The sequence below is a fragment of the Onychostoma macrolepis genome, unplaced genomic scaffold, assembly GCF_012432095.1.
Source record: "Onychostoma macrolepis isolate SWU-2019 unplaced genomic scaffold, ASM1243209v1 Scaffold6, whole genome shotgun sequence".
NCBI classification, from domain to species: domain Eukaryota; kingdom Metazoa; phylum Chordata; class Actinopteri; order Cypriniformes; family Cyprinidae; genus Onychostoma; species Onychostoma macrolepis.
The window spans coordinates 41,129-57,397 of record NW_026704880.1 but is presented as its reverse complement, the minus strand read 5'-3'; the positions used below and the strand labels follow the sequence as shown (position 1 = coordinate 57,397).

The 16,269-nt window shown below is 37.2% G+C and overlaps 1 protein-coding gene and 1 long non-coding RNA gene across 2 annotated transcripts; both read right to left on the bottom strand.

The window, feature by feature from the left end:
- Positions 1 to 4,642: 4,642 nt before the first annotated feature.
- LOC131535628 (uncharacterized) lies at positions 4,643 to 8,643 on the bottom strand. The gene is made up of 4 exons (XR_009269692.1): positions 7,153 to 8,643; positions 6,997 to 7,054; positions 6,340 to 6,442; positions 4,643 to 5,180 (listed from the first exon to the last, which is right to left on the bottom strand). It is a non-coding gene; the product is annotated as an uncharacterized LOC131535628 (long non-coding RNA).
- A 1,327-nt stretch (positions 8,644 to 9,970) lies between these two features.
- On the bottom strand, positions 9,971 to 14,617 carry snapc3 (small nuclear RNA activating complex, polypeptide 3). The gene is made up of 10 exons (XM_058768272.1): positions 14,556 to 14,617; positions 14,005 to 14,354; positions 13,867 to 13,938; positions 13,402 to 13,483; positions 13,218 to 13,322; positions 12,971 to 13,120; positions 12,759 to 12,841; positions 11,197 to 11,355; positions 10,878 to 10,985; positions 9,971 to 10,261 (listed from the first exon to the last, which is right to left on the bottom strand). Exons 2-10 carry the CDS (start codon positions 14,244 to 14,246, stop codon positions 10,114 to 10,116), a joined length of 1,149 nt encoding a protein of 382 aa, XP_058624255.1. The 5' UTR covers positions 14,247 to 14,354; positions 14,556 to 14,617; the 3' UTR covers positions 9,971 to 10,113.
- Positions 14,618 to 16,269: the final 1,652 nt, after the last annotated feature.

Sequence of the window (16,269 nt, the reverse complement as noted above, 5' to 3'; positions counted from 1 at the left end):
GAGGATGGGTGGAGGGAGACTTGCTCTTTTCAGCCGGGCGGAGGAAGTGTAGGCGCTGTTGTGCCTTCTTGGAGAGTGACATGGTGTTGGTGGACCAGGTGAGATCCTCTGTGATGTGCACCCCAGGAATTTAGTGCTGCTGACTCTCTCCACAGGCGAGCTGTCGATGGTCAGTGGGGGGTGATCACCGGAGTTTCTCCTGAAGTCCATCACAACCTCCTTTGTCTTACTCACATTGAGGGACAGGTTGTTAGTGCCACACCATTCAGCCAGCTGTGCCACTTCCTCTCTGTAGTGCGTTTCATCGTTGTTGCTGATGAGGCCTACCACTGTTGTGTCATCAGCGAACTTGATGATGTGGTTGGAGCTGGACTTGGCAGTGCAGTCGTGGGTCAGCAGCGTGAAGAGCAGCGGGCTGAGCACACAGCCTTGTGGGGCACCTGTGTTCAGTGTGGTAGTGCTCGAGGTGTTGTGGCTGACACGGACTGACTGAGGTCTTCCGGTTAGAAAGTCCAGGATCCAATTGCAGAGGGAATTGTTAAGGCCCAGCAGGTTGAGTTTATTTATGAGCTGTTGTGGGATTATTGTGTTGAATGCTGAGCTGAAGTCAATGAACAGCATTCTAACGTAGGAGTCTTTATTTTCTAGGTGGGTAAGAGCCAGGTGGAGAGTGGAGGAAATTGCATCGTCCGTAGAGCGGTTCGGACGGTATGCAAACTGGAGCGGATCGAGTGTGTTGGGGAGGCTGGTTTTGATGTTGTGCATGACTAACCTCTCAAAGCACTTCATTATGATTGGAGTCAGTGCTATGGGACGGTAGTCATTTAGACAGGACACAGTCAAGTCAAGTCAAGTCACCTTTATTTATATAGCGCTTTTACAATACAGATTGTGTCAAAGCACTTAACAGTATCAAATTGGAGGATAGAGTGTCAGTAATGTATAATGATAAGATTAAACACTCAATTTTCAGTTAAAGGCATTTCATTATTGAATTCAGAGATGTCATTGTCTAGCTCAGTTTAGTTTAAATAGTATCTGTGCAATCAAATCGGCGATAATCGCTAGAAATTAAGTGTCCCCAACTGAGCAAGCCAGAGGCGACAGCGGCAAGGAACCAAAACTCCTCTGAGACATAATGGAGAAAAAAACCTTGGGAGAAACCAGGCTCAGTCGGGGGGCCAGTTCTCCTCTGACCAGACGAAACCCGCAGTTCAAAAGTTTCTATTTCTATTTTAATTTTGTTGCAATTTCTAACAATAGTAGTATTATGTAGTTAGGTATTTTATTATATTTTAGTTATTTTGTTATTTTTGGTTGATATATCTGGGGATATATCTCTGGGGTCATCCGGCGTCCTGGTCTCCGCCGACGATCAGGGCCGCAGACGTCACCTCCGGCGCCGACCCACCATCTGATCGGACACGGACCGAGAAACAGACTAGGAAAAAACAGACAAACATTAGCGCAGATGCCATTCAACTTACGATGTAACGAGTACATCGTGGTGTTATGGGGAGTGTTCCCGGTTCCGGTTGATCTAATTAATGCAGCCTAACAATCCTTTAACGGATTTGAATAATAGAAGCGTATTAATGTGTTATGTGTAAGCCAGGCTAAAGAGATGGGTCTTTAATCTAGATTTAAACTGACAGAGTGTGTCTGCCTCCCGAACAGTGTTAGGTAGACTGTTCCAGAGTTTGGGTGCTAAATAGGAAAAGGATCTGCCGCCCGCAGTCGATTTTGATATTCTAGGTATTATCAAACGCCAGAGTTTTGAGAACGCAGCGGACGTGGAGGACTATAATGCGATAAGAGCTCGCTCAAGTACTGAGGAGCTGAACCATTCAGGGCTTTATAAGTAATTAACAAGATTTTAAAATCTATCCGATGCTTGATAGGGAGCCAGTGCAGTGTTGACAGAACCGGGCTAATATGGTCATATTTCCTGGTTCTAGTAAGGACTCTAGCTGCTGCATTTTGGACCAACTGTAGTTTGTTGATCAAGCGTGCAGAACAACCACCCAATAAAGCATTACAATAGTCTAACCTTGAGGTCATAAACGCATGAATTAACATTTCTGCATTTGACGTTGAGAGCATTGGTCGCAATTTAGATATGCTTTTGAGATGAAAAATGCAGTTTTACAGATGCTAGAAACATGGCTTTCAAATGACAGATTGCTATCGAACAGCACACCTAGGTTCCTGACTGATGAAGAAGAATTGACAGAGCAGCCGTCAAGTGTTAGATAATGTTCTAGGTTACATGTGGGGTTTTAGGTCCGATAATTAACACCTCTGTTTTTCAGAATTTAGCAGTAAAAATTACTCGTCATCCAGTTTTTATATCGACTATGCATTCCGTTAGTTTCTCAATTTGGTGTGTTTCACCGGGCCGAAGAAATATAGAGCTGAGTATCATCAGCATAACAGTGAAAGCTAACACCATGTCTCCTGATAATATCTCCCAAGGGTAACATATAGAGCGTGAAAAGTAACGGCCCTAGTACTGAGCCTTGAGGTACTCCATACTGCACTTGTGATCGATATGATACCTCTTCATTCACTGCTACGAACTGATGGCGGTCAGATAAGTACGATTTGAACCATGCTAAGGCACTTCCACTAATGCCAACAAAGTTTTGTAGTCTATTCAAAAGAATGTCGTGGTCGATAGTGTCGAACGCAGCGCTAAGATCCAGTAGAACTAATAAAGAGATACAACCACAATCAGATGATAGAAGCAGGTCATTTGTAACTCTAATGAGAGCAGTCTCAGTACTATGATACGATCTAAATCCTGACTGGAATTCCTCACAGATATCATTTTTCTCTAGGAAGGAATATAATTGTGAGGATACTACCTTTTCTAGTATCTTTGACAGAAAAGGGAGATTTGAGATCGGTCTGTAATTAACTAGATCTTTGGGGTCAAGTTGTGGTTTTTTAATGAGAGGCTTAATAACAGCCAATTTGAAGGTTTTGGGGACATATCCTAATGACAATGATGAATTAATAATAGCCAAAAGAGGATATATGACTTCTGGAAGCAGCTCTTTTAGTAGTTTAGATGGAATCGGGTCTAACATACATGATTTCACAGGTGATTTCTTTGGTACCGGTATGATTGTTGTGGATTTGAGACATGTGGGGATGACTGCCTGGCTCAGCGAGGTGTTGAAGATATCTGTTAGGACATCTGTCAGCTGTGCAGCACAGTCTTTCAGTACACGGCCAGGTATGTTGTCGGGACCCGCAGCCTTGCGTGGGTTGATCCTAGATAGGGACTTCCTTACGCCGGCTGGAGACAGACAGAGCGCCTGGTCGTTGGGAGGTGTGGGCAGTTTTGTGCAGGTGTGTCATTCAGCATTTCAAACCGTGAGTAAAAGTGGTTGAGTGTATCTGGGAGGGATGTGTCGTCATCACAGGCCTGTGGCGGGGGCTTGTAGTCTGTGATGGTCTGAATAGCTTGCCACAGGCTCCGTGTGTCACTGCTGTCTGTGAAGTGATTGTTGATTTTTTGAGCGTATGACCGTTTTGCATTTTTGATGCTGCGGGACAGATTGGCTCTTGCTGTTTTGAGGGCTGCTTTATCTCCTGATCTGAATGCTTCATCTCTGGTCTTTAGCAGCCCACGAACCTCTGCTGTCATCCATGGCTTCTGGTTGGCGCGTGTGGTGATGGTCTTGGTGACTGTCACATCATCAGTGCACTTTTGGATGTAAGCAGTCACAGTTTCAGTGTACTCCTGCAGGTCTGTGTGGTTGTTGTAGGTGGCCGCCTCTTTAAACATGTTCCAGTCTGTGTCCTGGAAGCAGTCCTGCAGTGCTGAGGTGGCATTGTCTGGCCATACCTTGATCTGTTTGTGAACCGGTTTGGCCAGTTTCAGAAGTGGTCTGTATGCTGGGATTAGCATAACAGAGATGTGGTCTGAGTACCCGAGGTGGGGGCGGGGTTCAGCTTTGTATGCGCCTAACTGTTGTGTAAACAAAGTCCAGTGTGTTATTTCCCCATTGTTGCAAAGTTCACATGTTGGTAGAACTTTGGCAAAACTGTCTTTAGGTTTGCGTGGTTGAAGTCACCGGCTATGATGAAAAAGCCGTCTGGGTTATTTGTTTGTTGTTCGCTGATGGCGCTGTACAGCTCGCGAAGCGCGTCCTTTGCGTTTGCGCACGGTGGGATGTATACCGCGACAATAACAATGGCCGTGAACTCCCGTGGCAGATAGAACGGTCGACACTTCACAAACATAAACTCCACCAGCGATGAACAGTGTTTTGTCACTACCCCAGCATTGTTACACCATTCTTTGTTGACGTACACACAAGCCACCGCCGCGAGTCTTACCAGACAGTGATGAATCTCTGTCCGCGGTAGCAAGTTAGTCCGATGCAGCTGAATGGCGGAGTCCGGGATGTTGTCGTTCAGCCATGTTTCAGTGAAAACAAACACACAACAATCCCTTGTCTCATGCTGTGTAGATCGACTGAGTTGAATTAAGTCCAGTTTGTTTTCCAGAGAGCGAACGTTTGAGAGCATGAGTGTTGGAAGAGCCGGTCTTGTGGGGTTTTCCTCAGCCTAGCTCAGATACCTCCGCGCTTACCGCTTCCGTCCTCTCTCACACCGCTTGACGCCGCCTTGTGCGGGTAGCGACAGTAGGCGAGGCCGCGGTCTCGAGGTCCGGCTTCAGCAGTAAACAGAGGCCTCGTAGCTTCTCAGTAGCCGCCAGCGAGTGTTGGTCTTTGTATGCGTTGCCGATATCCAAAAGTCTTTGGCGAACATATTTGAGTTTAGGAGTGATTTCCTTATGAACTAGCGGTAAATTTACACTATTTGGAGACGAACAGACGACATTAAAAGACAAAAAAGCACCGTCTTTGGGACCTGGAGCAGCCGCCGCGTCTGATCGCGCCGCCATCTTGGATCCAAGATATATATATTATATATATATATATATATATGATATAGTTTTCATTATACCTAAAAATTAGCTAATATCTCCATGCACCTAACTCTGAAGAGAACACAATATGCTAGTAGACAGCAGTCCTTGTGAGTGAGTGAGTGAGTGAGTGAGTGAGTGAGTGAGTGAGAAGTCTGGTGTGGAGGGTGGATCCGGAGCTGAATTCTGTCCAGGTTGTCACAACATCTCTTGATTTTCTGTCTTCACAAAAAGCCTGAAACACAAGTCAAACATTAACAATAATTGTTATGAATGTAATGTGAAGCTTTACTCATAATTGGTCAAACTTTGGTTTTATTATGTAATTTTTATCTTGCCATATCGTTTATTGCCTGCTACTGTGTTGCTATTTATTCTAGTCTGGCTGTTTCCTGAAGAAAAAAAATCAAAAAAAATCTATTACATCTATGATGTAATGAATAAAACATTTTTTTTGATTACCTGAAGTTTATTGGCGGTGTTCTATTATTCAAATTATGAATGATATAACTAAACAAATTAATAATTGGGCCTAGGTGAAGCTGTGCGCTTGAATTTATCATAGCATCTTCCTATGCAGTGTGGAGAATTATTATTGCTCATTATTGTCTATTGGCTATTTTAGTAATTTAAATAACGTGGGTTATCCTAATATATTGATTAATGACATTGTATTATAATATTACACCACCCAAATATTTACTACCTTCTAATTTTCGTAGGCTTTTTTTTTTTTTTTTTTTTTTAGCTTACTGACCATTATGGATTAGTGTAGGCTGCATTAAAAAGTCTTGAACATAAAACAACAGGGTAAAAACATAGCTGACGACTAGACAATCATTTCATGACTCTAGACACTTCTTTGTGAAGACAGTGGCATAATACAGTGAAATAATATGTTATGTAGTCATATAAAAACAGTTGCCATGTGTGTGGGTAAAATTTACCCGCTGGCGCTTTTAGGTATACAGCGACCTCTGGCGGTTCCAGAGTTAAGTACCTTTCAGGCTTGTGTGAGGTTTCCACAAGCAACAAAGTCTACTTGAACAAACACTTTAGTACATTTAAAGTCTAGAAAATCAAACTTATAATTCCCACCTTCACCATTGATCTGGCATGGTAGATGACCATTACAGACTGTTTCACTTTGAAGTGAGGCACAGTCACGGTATTTGGTTCTGTCTTACCATTATGAATTTTAATTTCAAAGCACTTTTTTTATTATCATCTGTGTCTCGTTTTGAATTATGTTGTACCTCTCTGGTTGTAGTGTCCTCATGCAGTGTTAAATGAGACAGCCTTGTAAGACATAAAGGACTCCAAAAATATTTTATATTTATTTGATATATTTTTTAATATCTGATAAACTTTTGAATGTTTGAGGTTTTACTTACTAGTCAGATGCTCATAGTGTCTTGGAGATGTTCTTCGACAAGAGGTCCCCTCCAACTCTGTTGCACGGCCATCAGCATGGAAGAATATAGGAACATAAACAATCTGTCACAGAGCCAACAATAGTATACAATGTCGGGTTTATTAGAAATAAACTACGGCAGGGGTGAAATGCAGAAATGAGAGAGAATAATGTACAGAACATACAAAAAAATCATAAGAAACGAAGATTTATATTTTTAGGTTTTAAAGATGCATGATGATATAGGTGAAATATATTGGGAAAAATGCATATGAAGTTATTTAATATGCTTTCTCAGATCGCCTATGTTTCCAATATCTCTCTCAGCAGCATTAGAGGGATTTTTCTGACACTCCTAAAATCACAGTACAATTTTTATCAATATTTGTCTACAATGAAAGATAAAAATGTGTTTGAAATAACGTTAGCTTCAGCCCATTTTAGTTCATGTAACTTTAAGTTGATTAACAGTACAGTGCATACTTTTAGGTTAAATTAATTCGCTTATTTCAATTAATCCATTAACAAATTGCCAGCAAAACATTTACAAAGCTATAAAAATCACTCATCTACACATAATCTGTGATTAAAATCCAAAACTTTCATAAATAAGAGCTCAAATCTATAGCTAGCTTACCTCTTCTAGTTAGCCTCTGTGATGCTAACGAACTTTTTCCGATGACACTGAACCATTTCTGTAAAGTAAATATTCAACAGAAGCGTGTCAATTACATGTAAGAAAGTGTCAGGAACAGTTATGTATTATTTGTGTAATTTTAGGGACTAAACGTACCTGAAAGCAGTAAAAACAACAGTGAGAGACGGATTTTTTTTGCTACTTGTCAGCTGAGTTGCCGGCCGGTTTCCATGGAAACTCCTTCCACTCCAGTTTAAAAGCGCCTCGAATGTTCAACGCGCGCATCCATCAAACACATGAAAGTTACGCAGCGTTTACATAAATAGTACCAGTACATAAAATTAGAAATTTGATGGTATGTTTTTTATACAATAATTATAATTCGGGACCGACCTAGCAGTTTTATTGCGCAGCAGCTCTCTCACTCACAGCGACCTCACTCAGAAAGACGGTCAGGATAACGGTCATATTTTCAAACTTAAAATGGCGCGCACAGTTTCATTGGCCAGTTTCATGAATGACAGCCAGATTAACCAATCATGATCAAAGCAAATAAGTTAAATAACCAATAGGAATTGTTTCAGCGTGGTAAGGAAGCGCAATGTGTTTAGTTTTATTGTTGTTGATAATAGTTATACCAGAAGGTTTCATGATAAAAATGTAAAATGATAATAAAATAATAATAACGATCTTAATAATAACAGAAATTATTTATTCTGTACATACATTAAGTGATTCAACATACAGATCTTAAAAAAAAAAAAAAAAATCAAAGTTGATTTATAAGTGTTTTTATTACCCTTTTTCAACCATTTAGCATTAAACATTATTTCAACGTAGTTTCAACATTGAAACAACAACTGTCATTATTTCAACCATATTTCAACGTTGAAGGTTGGTCATGTACCGTGTTGGTTTTCAACCATTAAACATTGTTTCAACGTTGTTTCAACGTTGAAATACGAACTGACCTTATTTCAACCATATTTCTTTTTTGGGTGAACTAACCTTTTAAATATACTTTGGAGGTCTTTTCCTGGAGCTGGATCCACTGAAACTTTAAACAAAGGTTCAGAGATTAAAAAAATTACCCGATTACATAGAGATTATTGTCCATCGTCCATGTGTTGTATAATTGTAAAAATGAATTTTGGTTGGGTGTTGTTACCTTTAATGTTAGGTTTTAATTGTACTTTGTAAGTCTGCACATCCACAGTTCAGTGGATAAAATTTCAATTTATTTAACATGTTGTCATTTGCAAAGTATACCAGGTTGAACTAAAGTTAAAGAGATAGTTCACCCAAAAATGAAAATTCTATCATTAATTACTCACCCTCATGTCGTTCCAAACTTGTAAGACCTTTATTCATCTTCTGAACACAAATTAAGATATTTTAGATGAAATCTGAGATCTCTCTGACCCTTCATAGACAGCAAGGGAACTGAAAAGTTCAAGGCCTAGAAACGCAGTAAGGACATTGATAAAATGGTCCATGTGACAACAGTGTTTCAATTGTATTTGTTGAATAAAGTTATTTTAGTTTTCTTTGCGCACAAAAAGTATTCTCGTAGCTTCATAAAATTGCGGTTGAACCACTGATGTCACATGGACCATTTTAACGATACCCTTGCAACATTTCTGAGCCTTGATCATGTTAAGACCCTTGCTGTCCATGAAGGATCAGAGAGTTCTCTTATTTCATCAAAAATATCTTAATTTGTGTTCCGAAGATGATAACAAAAGAATTTGTGTTCTGGAACGACATGAGAGTGAGGAAATAATGACAAAATTCTCATCTTTGGGTGAACTAACCCTTTAATTATATGTTTTTTTCATTGGTCTTATTTGGCATGTAAAGGTTAATGTCTAAAATTGTAAATGTTGTTTTTGATTAATTTTGTATGTTTGTAAGTATCCACAGTTCAGTGGCTAAAATTTATTTCAACAAGTTGTCATTTGCAAAGTATGGTTGAATTGGAGTTATGGTCAAATCTGACAAATAAATGTTTAATTAAAGTAATGTATTTTGTTTATCACTTTGTTATATTTATTGTAAAGTAATAACAGAGTAAATGGTAAATACAGTTAAAAATATAGTAAAAGTAAAAAAGTAAGTATAGGACATTGTATATACAGCATATAAATTAAATCTACTCATTTTTTTGTTTCGGATTTACTATTGAATTGCATAAGGGTTTTAATTATATTTACTCAATTTTATTTATGAGATTAATTAATCTAATTATTTGAATCCACATAATATTTTAGTGTGTTCTGATTTAGAATTATTGTTGCATTGCTTAAGGATTTTAATTATATTTACTCAATTTTATTTATGAGATTAATTAATCTAATTATTTGAATCTACTTAATTTTAGTTAAATTTACTTGATTCTTAAAGTATATTTCAATGATTTCACAACTTTAAAATCTACTCAATATTTTTTAGTGTAAAAATGTTTCACCAAAAAAATTGAGTAGATCATAGTAAAAGTTTTTACAGTGCAGACATCATATTTAGATGTTTTAGCCTAACGTTACTCATAATTGGTCCAACTTTGGTTTTATTATTTAATTTTTGTCTTGCCATATCGTTTATTGTTCGCTACTGTGTTGCTATGATTCTAATCTGGCCGTTTCCTGAAGAAAACAAAATCCGATCTATGATGTAATGAATAAACTTTCATTTCAAAGTTTATTGGTGTTGTTCTCTTATTCACATTATAAGTGATATAACTAAACAAATTAATAATTGGGCCTACGTGAAGCTGTGCGCTTGAATTTGTCATAGCATCATCCTATGCAGTGTGGTGAATTGCTCATTATTGTCTATTTTAGTAATTTAAATAACATGGGTTGTCCTAATATATTGATTAATGACATTGCATTATAGTATTTCACCACCCAAATATTTACACTGTGGTTGCAATTGATATATGATTGATTTAATACATTAATATTAGTAAACTGAGAAAGGTTAAAATGTTTATTGTGGTAACTGATTTGCTGCACACAAAATACATTTTGAAATCAATTCCAAAAGAAAAGTGAATATAACAAAAATATCACAATACATTTACAAACAATATAATAGTAGTATATTTTAAGTTTGAGATCAATTAAATGTGCCTGGATCAACATAGGCATAGGCCAGGAAATCTCCTAGTTTGTTTCCTTTATCATCATAATGAAACATTCGAAAGCACTGGTCACAAAACAGGCAGGGGTCCGTAGGGGCAAAAGCATCACTGGTTGTTATCCATCTGCCATGCAAAGATATAACAACTTCCTTTTAATATACAAAATATTTAATATTAATATATTAATAGTACTACATTATTGAACTGTTTAGTTTTCAATATTTAGACCCAGAAAATAGTTCTAATAAACTTTCTAATAGGTTTTTATAATAGCAGTTTTCCATGTAAGAGGGTAAAATAAGGTCTGATAACAAATCTTGATGAGATTTACCTTCCTTTCCTACTGTAAAGTAATATTTACAATTTTAATTCTGAAACACTTGTGTGCTTAAAAAAAAAAAAAGGTAACTAAGTACTACAACAGATGTGTCAAGAGCACAAATGCACATCATTTTGGTAGTTGTTGTCCAATTTCTAGAAACTATTTAAAAGCATAAAAAAGTTTAGAAATTCACATTTGAGGTACAAATGCACATTATGTTGAAATAACACAGACATTTGAACATGAGTCTCTTTAAACAATGTTAACCACAGAATATTAGTTATAAATAGAAAACTGCTATTGCAAAAACCCAAACAGAAATTTCAAAATGACATTTTATTTTTTATTGACTACTTTTTTTTTGACAACTTATAAATCAACATTATGGCTGAACAGTTCTATAAGCTTACTGTTTACCTGCTGATATAGAGATGACACACAGAACACTTCCGAGTCACGACTCTATGCTTGTGAGTTATGAGTGGGTAGAGATTCATGTCCAAACAGTCATCCTGATGGACCAGTCTAACACCATATAAGACAGAAACAAATCAAATCATCTCCTCCTTTCATACACCATTAAAACCATAACTATAACTTTTTTTAAAAAATCTGTTACTGTGTAACACCAACCTCAAATTCTTTTGTAAGCAGAATTAAACCATTTTTTAGAAACTTTGAAAAGAAATGTGTATGACATCTTGGAAAAATGTGCATGAAATGAGAAAGGGCTGACCTGATATCAGTGAGGATAACAATATGCTCACAATCACCCTGGTGAGTGTATAAATATGGAAACCCAACTTTCATCTTCAGGTCATAGAAAGACGTGTCTTCCATCTTGGCAGTCTTGAATTCTGGGAAGTCTCTGGTTCGGGCCCACTCCTGTGTGGTCCTTCAGCAAATGCACAAATTAGATAAATTAGCAAATACACAAAGTCTGTAAAATCCACAACTAACTCTTCCATAAACTTTTTTTTTGGTTCCATTTAAATTATTGTCAAAGAAACAGAAAAAAACAACAACTGTGTTTATTGGACAATAACAAACCCCCAAGTATTCTAAAGCCATACAATCGCATTGTGATGAATAGACCAAATTTTTAAACTGTTATGCATTAGGAAACATGCCCTCTACTGTCTGCAGCCATTACAATATGGTGCCTTGCAGCCCAATTTCCACCTAGTAGATGTATTTTAGGTGATCCAATCACAAGTTGAGGTGAGGAGGAAACAGGGTCCATTTACAAATATTTGGATAATTTTGTCCATCTGATTGCATCTGATCACAGGAGGCACATTTTAATAACAGGGGAAACAGGGCCTTTGACTCACTGGCAACGTTCACACGGAATCAAATCGGAATTGGCTAATTGCAATCGGTGCATCTCTACAAATCACATATTTAAAAATATGTGTTGGCATAGGTTTATAAATGATTTACATTACAAATATAGTGAGATAACACACACTGATTTCCCAGATGAATGTTAAGCAACCCAAACTCACAGCATATGAAGACGAAGAGTTTGTGGACCGAGCTGCTGAGATGCTTCACGCTTGTAAATGATAGCAATGCAACACAAAGTGCGTCAGAGTTTATGTGCGTTCCCAAATGAAACCCAAACAAACAACACATGCAATAAAACACTGAGCTATATAATGCAAGCACTATCAAAGGTTTTACCACATACTCAACTTTATACTGATATCGCGAGACTGCTTTTAACCTCAGGGAGTAATATCGCGAGATCTTGTGCACTGCTGAAAGTCAGGCAAAATATGGCTCTGTATTTATATCTGATGCGCTGCATCGTTAATTTTGCGAGAAAATATTGTTTTTATCAAAAACAAAAATTAACACTAATTTCATATACTTTTTAAGTACCTTTTCATAAATATGGCTGTTTTCAAGGGTTTTCCAGGACTTAAATTTCAAAAAGTCAAATTCAAATACTTCAAGAACCCTGTGTATTGATTGTTGTGAGTGTACAAATGTGATGCTCTGAAAAAGGACTACTCCTGTGATATTTGGTTTGGTGTACAGTGTGACAGATTCAGAACAAGTCACGTTCAAATCAGGTTTTAAATGCTTCTGATGAGTTTCTGTATTGAGCAAGATTTGTCTTTCATATCTGCAGTTATCATCTGCTGTCTTTTGTAACTTGGTTTGCAAGCCTTGCAATAACACATAAAAAATTCTGAAAGCTGTCATATTGCATTACATTACTGGCATCAACATCATATAGAATTAAAAATTTGTATTTCATTTAGTATTAACCTACATATTAGGTCTTACATGCTGATGTCTTGACATTCTGGATACCGTGTGTCACTGAAGAAGGTTCCATTGAAGAAAAAGAAAGCAGACTTGTAATGATCCTACGAAAAATAGAACATTCACTTTTCAGCTGTATGTTTGCTATCTTTGCCAATGTCAGTTTGGCCGTGCTCTAATGCGATTTATACCGAGTGTTTTTAGGGCATTCTGTGTATGTATTTGTTTCTAACCTTGCTGATGAACTGTGGTACCATATCCGGAGTGTTGCTGAACTCTCCAAACACCTGCAGGTCACTGACGCAACAGATGGCATCTCTAAGATCACTCAGCTTCTGAGAGCCCAAAACATGCAGAGTCTGATATGCCCTCACATGCTTAAACTGGAAAAAACATTCAGTCAGTGGAGAAACTTACAGAGACTACTGCTATATGAAATTAAACATATCTTTGTGTTTCTATGTTACATACAAGACATACCCGCTGAAACAGAATGGGATACATAATATTAAAGGTCAATATGATTTCTCCCTCAGGAATCAGGTCTCTGAGGTTATCAGGCTTCTTACCCACAGATATCATCTCCTACATAAAAAAAAAGTATTGATATTGTAAATTTCATTTTTAGATGATGTGTGTAAAGGATTACTCACAATGAGCATACCATTTCATTGGCATAGACTTCATGTCTGTCAACAGTGTCTCTAGTGAGAGTTTCTTTATAATCTTGTCTTCTCTTGCGTAATCTAAAAAACAGCATATTTGTACACATTTCATTAGATATTTATACATTACCTATTTCCAACAAGTTTAATCAAATCAAATCATATTCAGTGCTGGGAGGAGAGACACTCGGGTAAAGTTGGTTTTATATTCACACATTTCTGCGTTCAATAACTTTCTAATTATATGTGCATTGAAGTTATTTTTTGCAAATTCTAATCAGCGACATCATTGTCAACCTACATTTTTTTTCCACAATCGATCAAAATGGCCAAGTATTGTTTTAATGTCATACTTGCGAATGTCCGCTGAATGTCCAATGTAGTGCGGTTAACAAAGTAATTGAACGCTGAAGTCCAAATGTGCGAATATAAAAACAACTTTACCCAAGTAGACTTTAACCTACTTTAGTGTGGATAAATGAAGATCTGACGGTACATTGTCTGTGTCTTTGTGTCCACTTCTCAGAGAATCAACACTGAAAAGACAGCATATGTCATAAAATAAATAGTACAGAAATAAAACACGTATCTCTCTGTAATACCTGCAGATGCTTTTGAGCTCCTCCAGTGTCTTTGGCTCAATACCCAGCTCTTCAATAAATTCCACGTCCTCTATCTCTGGGGCTGTGTCACTGTATGAATACACCTCCGGATTCAACACATCCAGCCACAAATACCTAAATGTGCCGATATGAAAATCCTTAGAGTTTACATCCATAAACTCATAAACAGGCACGTTTTCATGTTGCTTTTCTTCGCACATCACAACACTGCATTCAGCCATGAGTTGTGAAACAACATTGGCGCAAAGATTCTTCTTCTTCTTCAATGGCAACCAACTTTTTAGGAGCACTGCCACCTATGGTACTGAAGTGTACTGTACACCTACACCCTACAGAGATTAACAAAAATTAAACATACTGACAAATAAATAGAATGAGATCCAAAAATAAATCTTGGAGTTTCACAAACATGAATTAGATTCACACACACACACACACACACACACACACACACACACACACACAAAATGAGATTTGCAAATAAAAAACATATTCACAAATATATTTTTTATGTCACAAACACAACTTGCCTGGCATTCATTTGTGTATCGGTCTCTGTGCATTTGTGACTCGCTGCAAGTATTTGTGCATTTTGAAACATTTCTAGCGTCAATAAGGCTTATATCAATCCACAAATACGTGGACTCCACCCACCGTCTATTTAAGCCAATCAGATAACAGCCTCACTTCGCTGACCAATCACAGCACGTTCTTGCTAGCCAATCAGGTTTCGCTTTACAATCAGGGCGGGAGCAGATTAATTTTGCACCCCTAGTCAGTGTTGCCAATTTAGCAATTTTGTTGCTAAATTTAGCAACTTTTCAGACTACCCTAGCAACTTTTTCTTCCAAAAGAACTTAGCAACAAATTTAGCAATTTTAAAAAATTTATTTGGCAACTTTTAGCAACTTTTGATAAGTGACTCAGACAATTAAAAGACACATTTTCCATCCAAATTACACAAAAAGAAAACCAAAGATGCCTAGCAGTACACCCATCATGTGAATTGAGTTAGCTGCTATTTGCAATTCTTCAATTTAATAATAATAATAACTGAATAATTGAATAATTGTTCATTTATGATACACTTTGTTAGTAGCTTGTACTTGCGATTGTTGATCAGTTAGTACGCTGTAAGAAAAATGGAAAAGATAGGCTACTAGTAATTTTCCAGGATGTTATCCATTATCCATTGTAACCCTGTAACCCGAAAACACAATGCGTAATTTAAAATGCAGGTAAAAAACCAATACGGAAAATTCTTTCATATTAACATAAGTTTATTGTGCCCTATTTTTACAGCCTTTTCTTGGAGTGTAGCATACTAACTACTAATACACTGCTTAAAGCATTATTGTTGAGAATGTGTTATATTACTAGTTTACTATAAAAAAAATAAATAAAATAAAATAAATAAATTGTAATCATTCAAAAATGTGTAAATGTTCAATAATTCAATGTATTTTAAAATACAGTTATTTATATTTTAATATAATATTTTGCATATTATTTTACAAACAAATCTAAATTAACATATAAAATATATATTTTTGCTGAGATTTGATGTTGTGACAATTTTGCGCCGTGATTACACAATGACGTCATCGCGCAATGACATCACAACATCATTTAGCAACTTTTAGCAACAAATTGACCTTCCTTTAGCAACTTCCTCTGAAAATTAGTTGGCAACACTGCCCCTAGTATTCATACAACCAGTCTGTGTGGTTAAAAAATCCTGTTTCCAAAAGATTGTTGGAGTGTGTTCTAGTAGGTCTACTGGCCCAGATGTTTGTGCGGAGTGTGGAATGCAGGACGGGGCGGCCGCGAGATCACTTGCATTTTTTTTTTTCCTAATAATGAAACGACATCAGTTCGAAACTCATAATAGGCCCAACTCATATTAATAAATAATTCAAATTACTACTTTTTTCCCCGACACATTCATAATCATTTGGCGACTTTTTCCTGTGCTTTGTGGCAAACTTTATGCGTGTGCTTGAGCGCGGAATTAAGGCTCACTGTGGATTATAAACTTTGGATAATATGCGATTAGGCCTAGTTGACTTAAATGAACGACTAGTTAAATTGTTGGGGGCAGCTCTATTAAATAGCCACCCGTCTCCGCTCTTAGAACTGTCAAGTCCGTAACGGAGAGATCACGTTGACTAGGCCCCTTGTCAAAAAATTCTATAGGATTACAATAGGACAATTGTGTAGGATTCCAATAGGAATTTCTATCGT

Bases quoted from the DNA above. Each gene is read 5' to 3' on its own strand.
- snapc3 (XM_058768272.1), bottom strand. From the start codon at position 14,246: ATGGCTGAATGCAGTGTTGTGATGTGCGAAGAAAAGCAACATGAAAAC. The intron at 13,484-13,866 runs GTAGGTTAAAGT...GCTGTTTTTTAG, and splicing joins CTTCATTTATCCACACTAAA to ATTACGCAAGAGAAGACAAG. The intron at 11,356-12,758 runs GTAAGACCTAAT...CATTTGCTGAAG, and splicing joins GAATGTCAAGACATCAGCAT to GACCACACAGGAGTGGGCCC.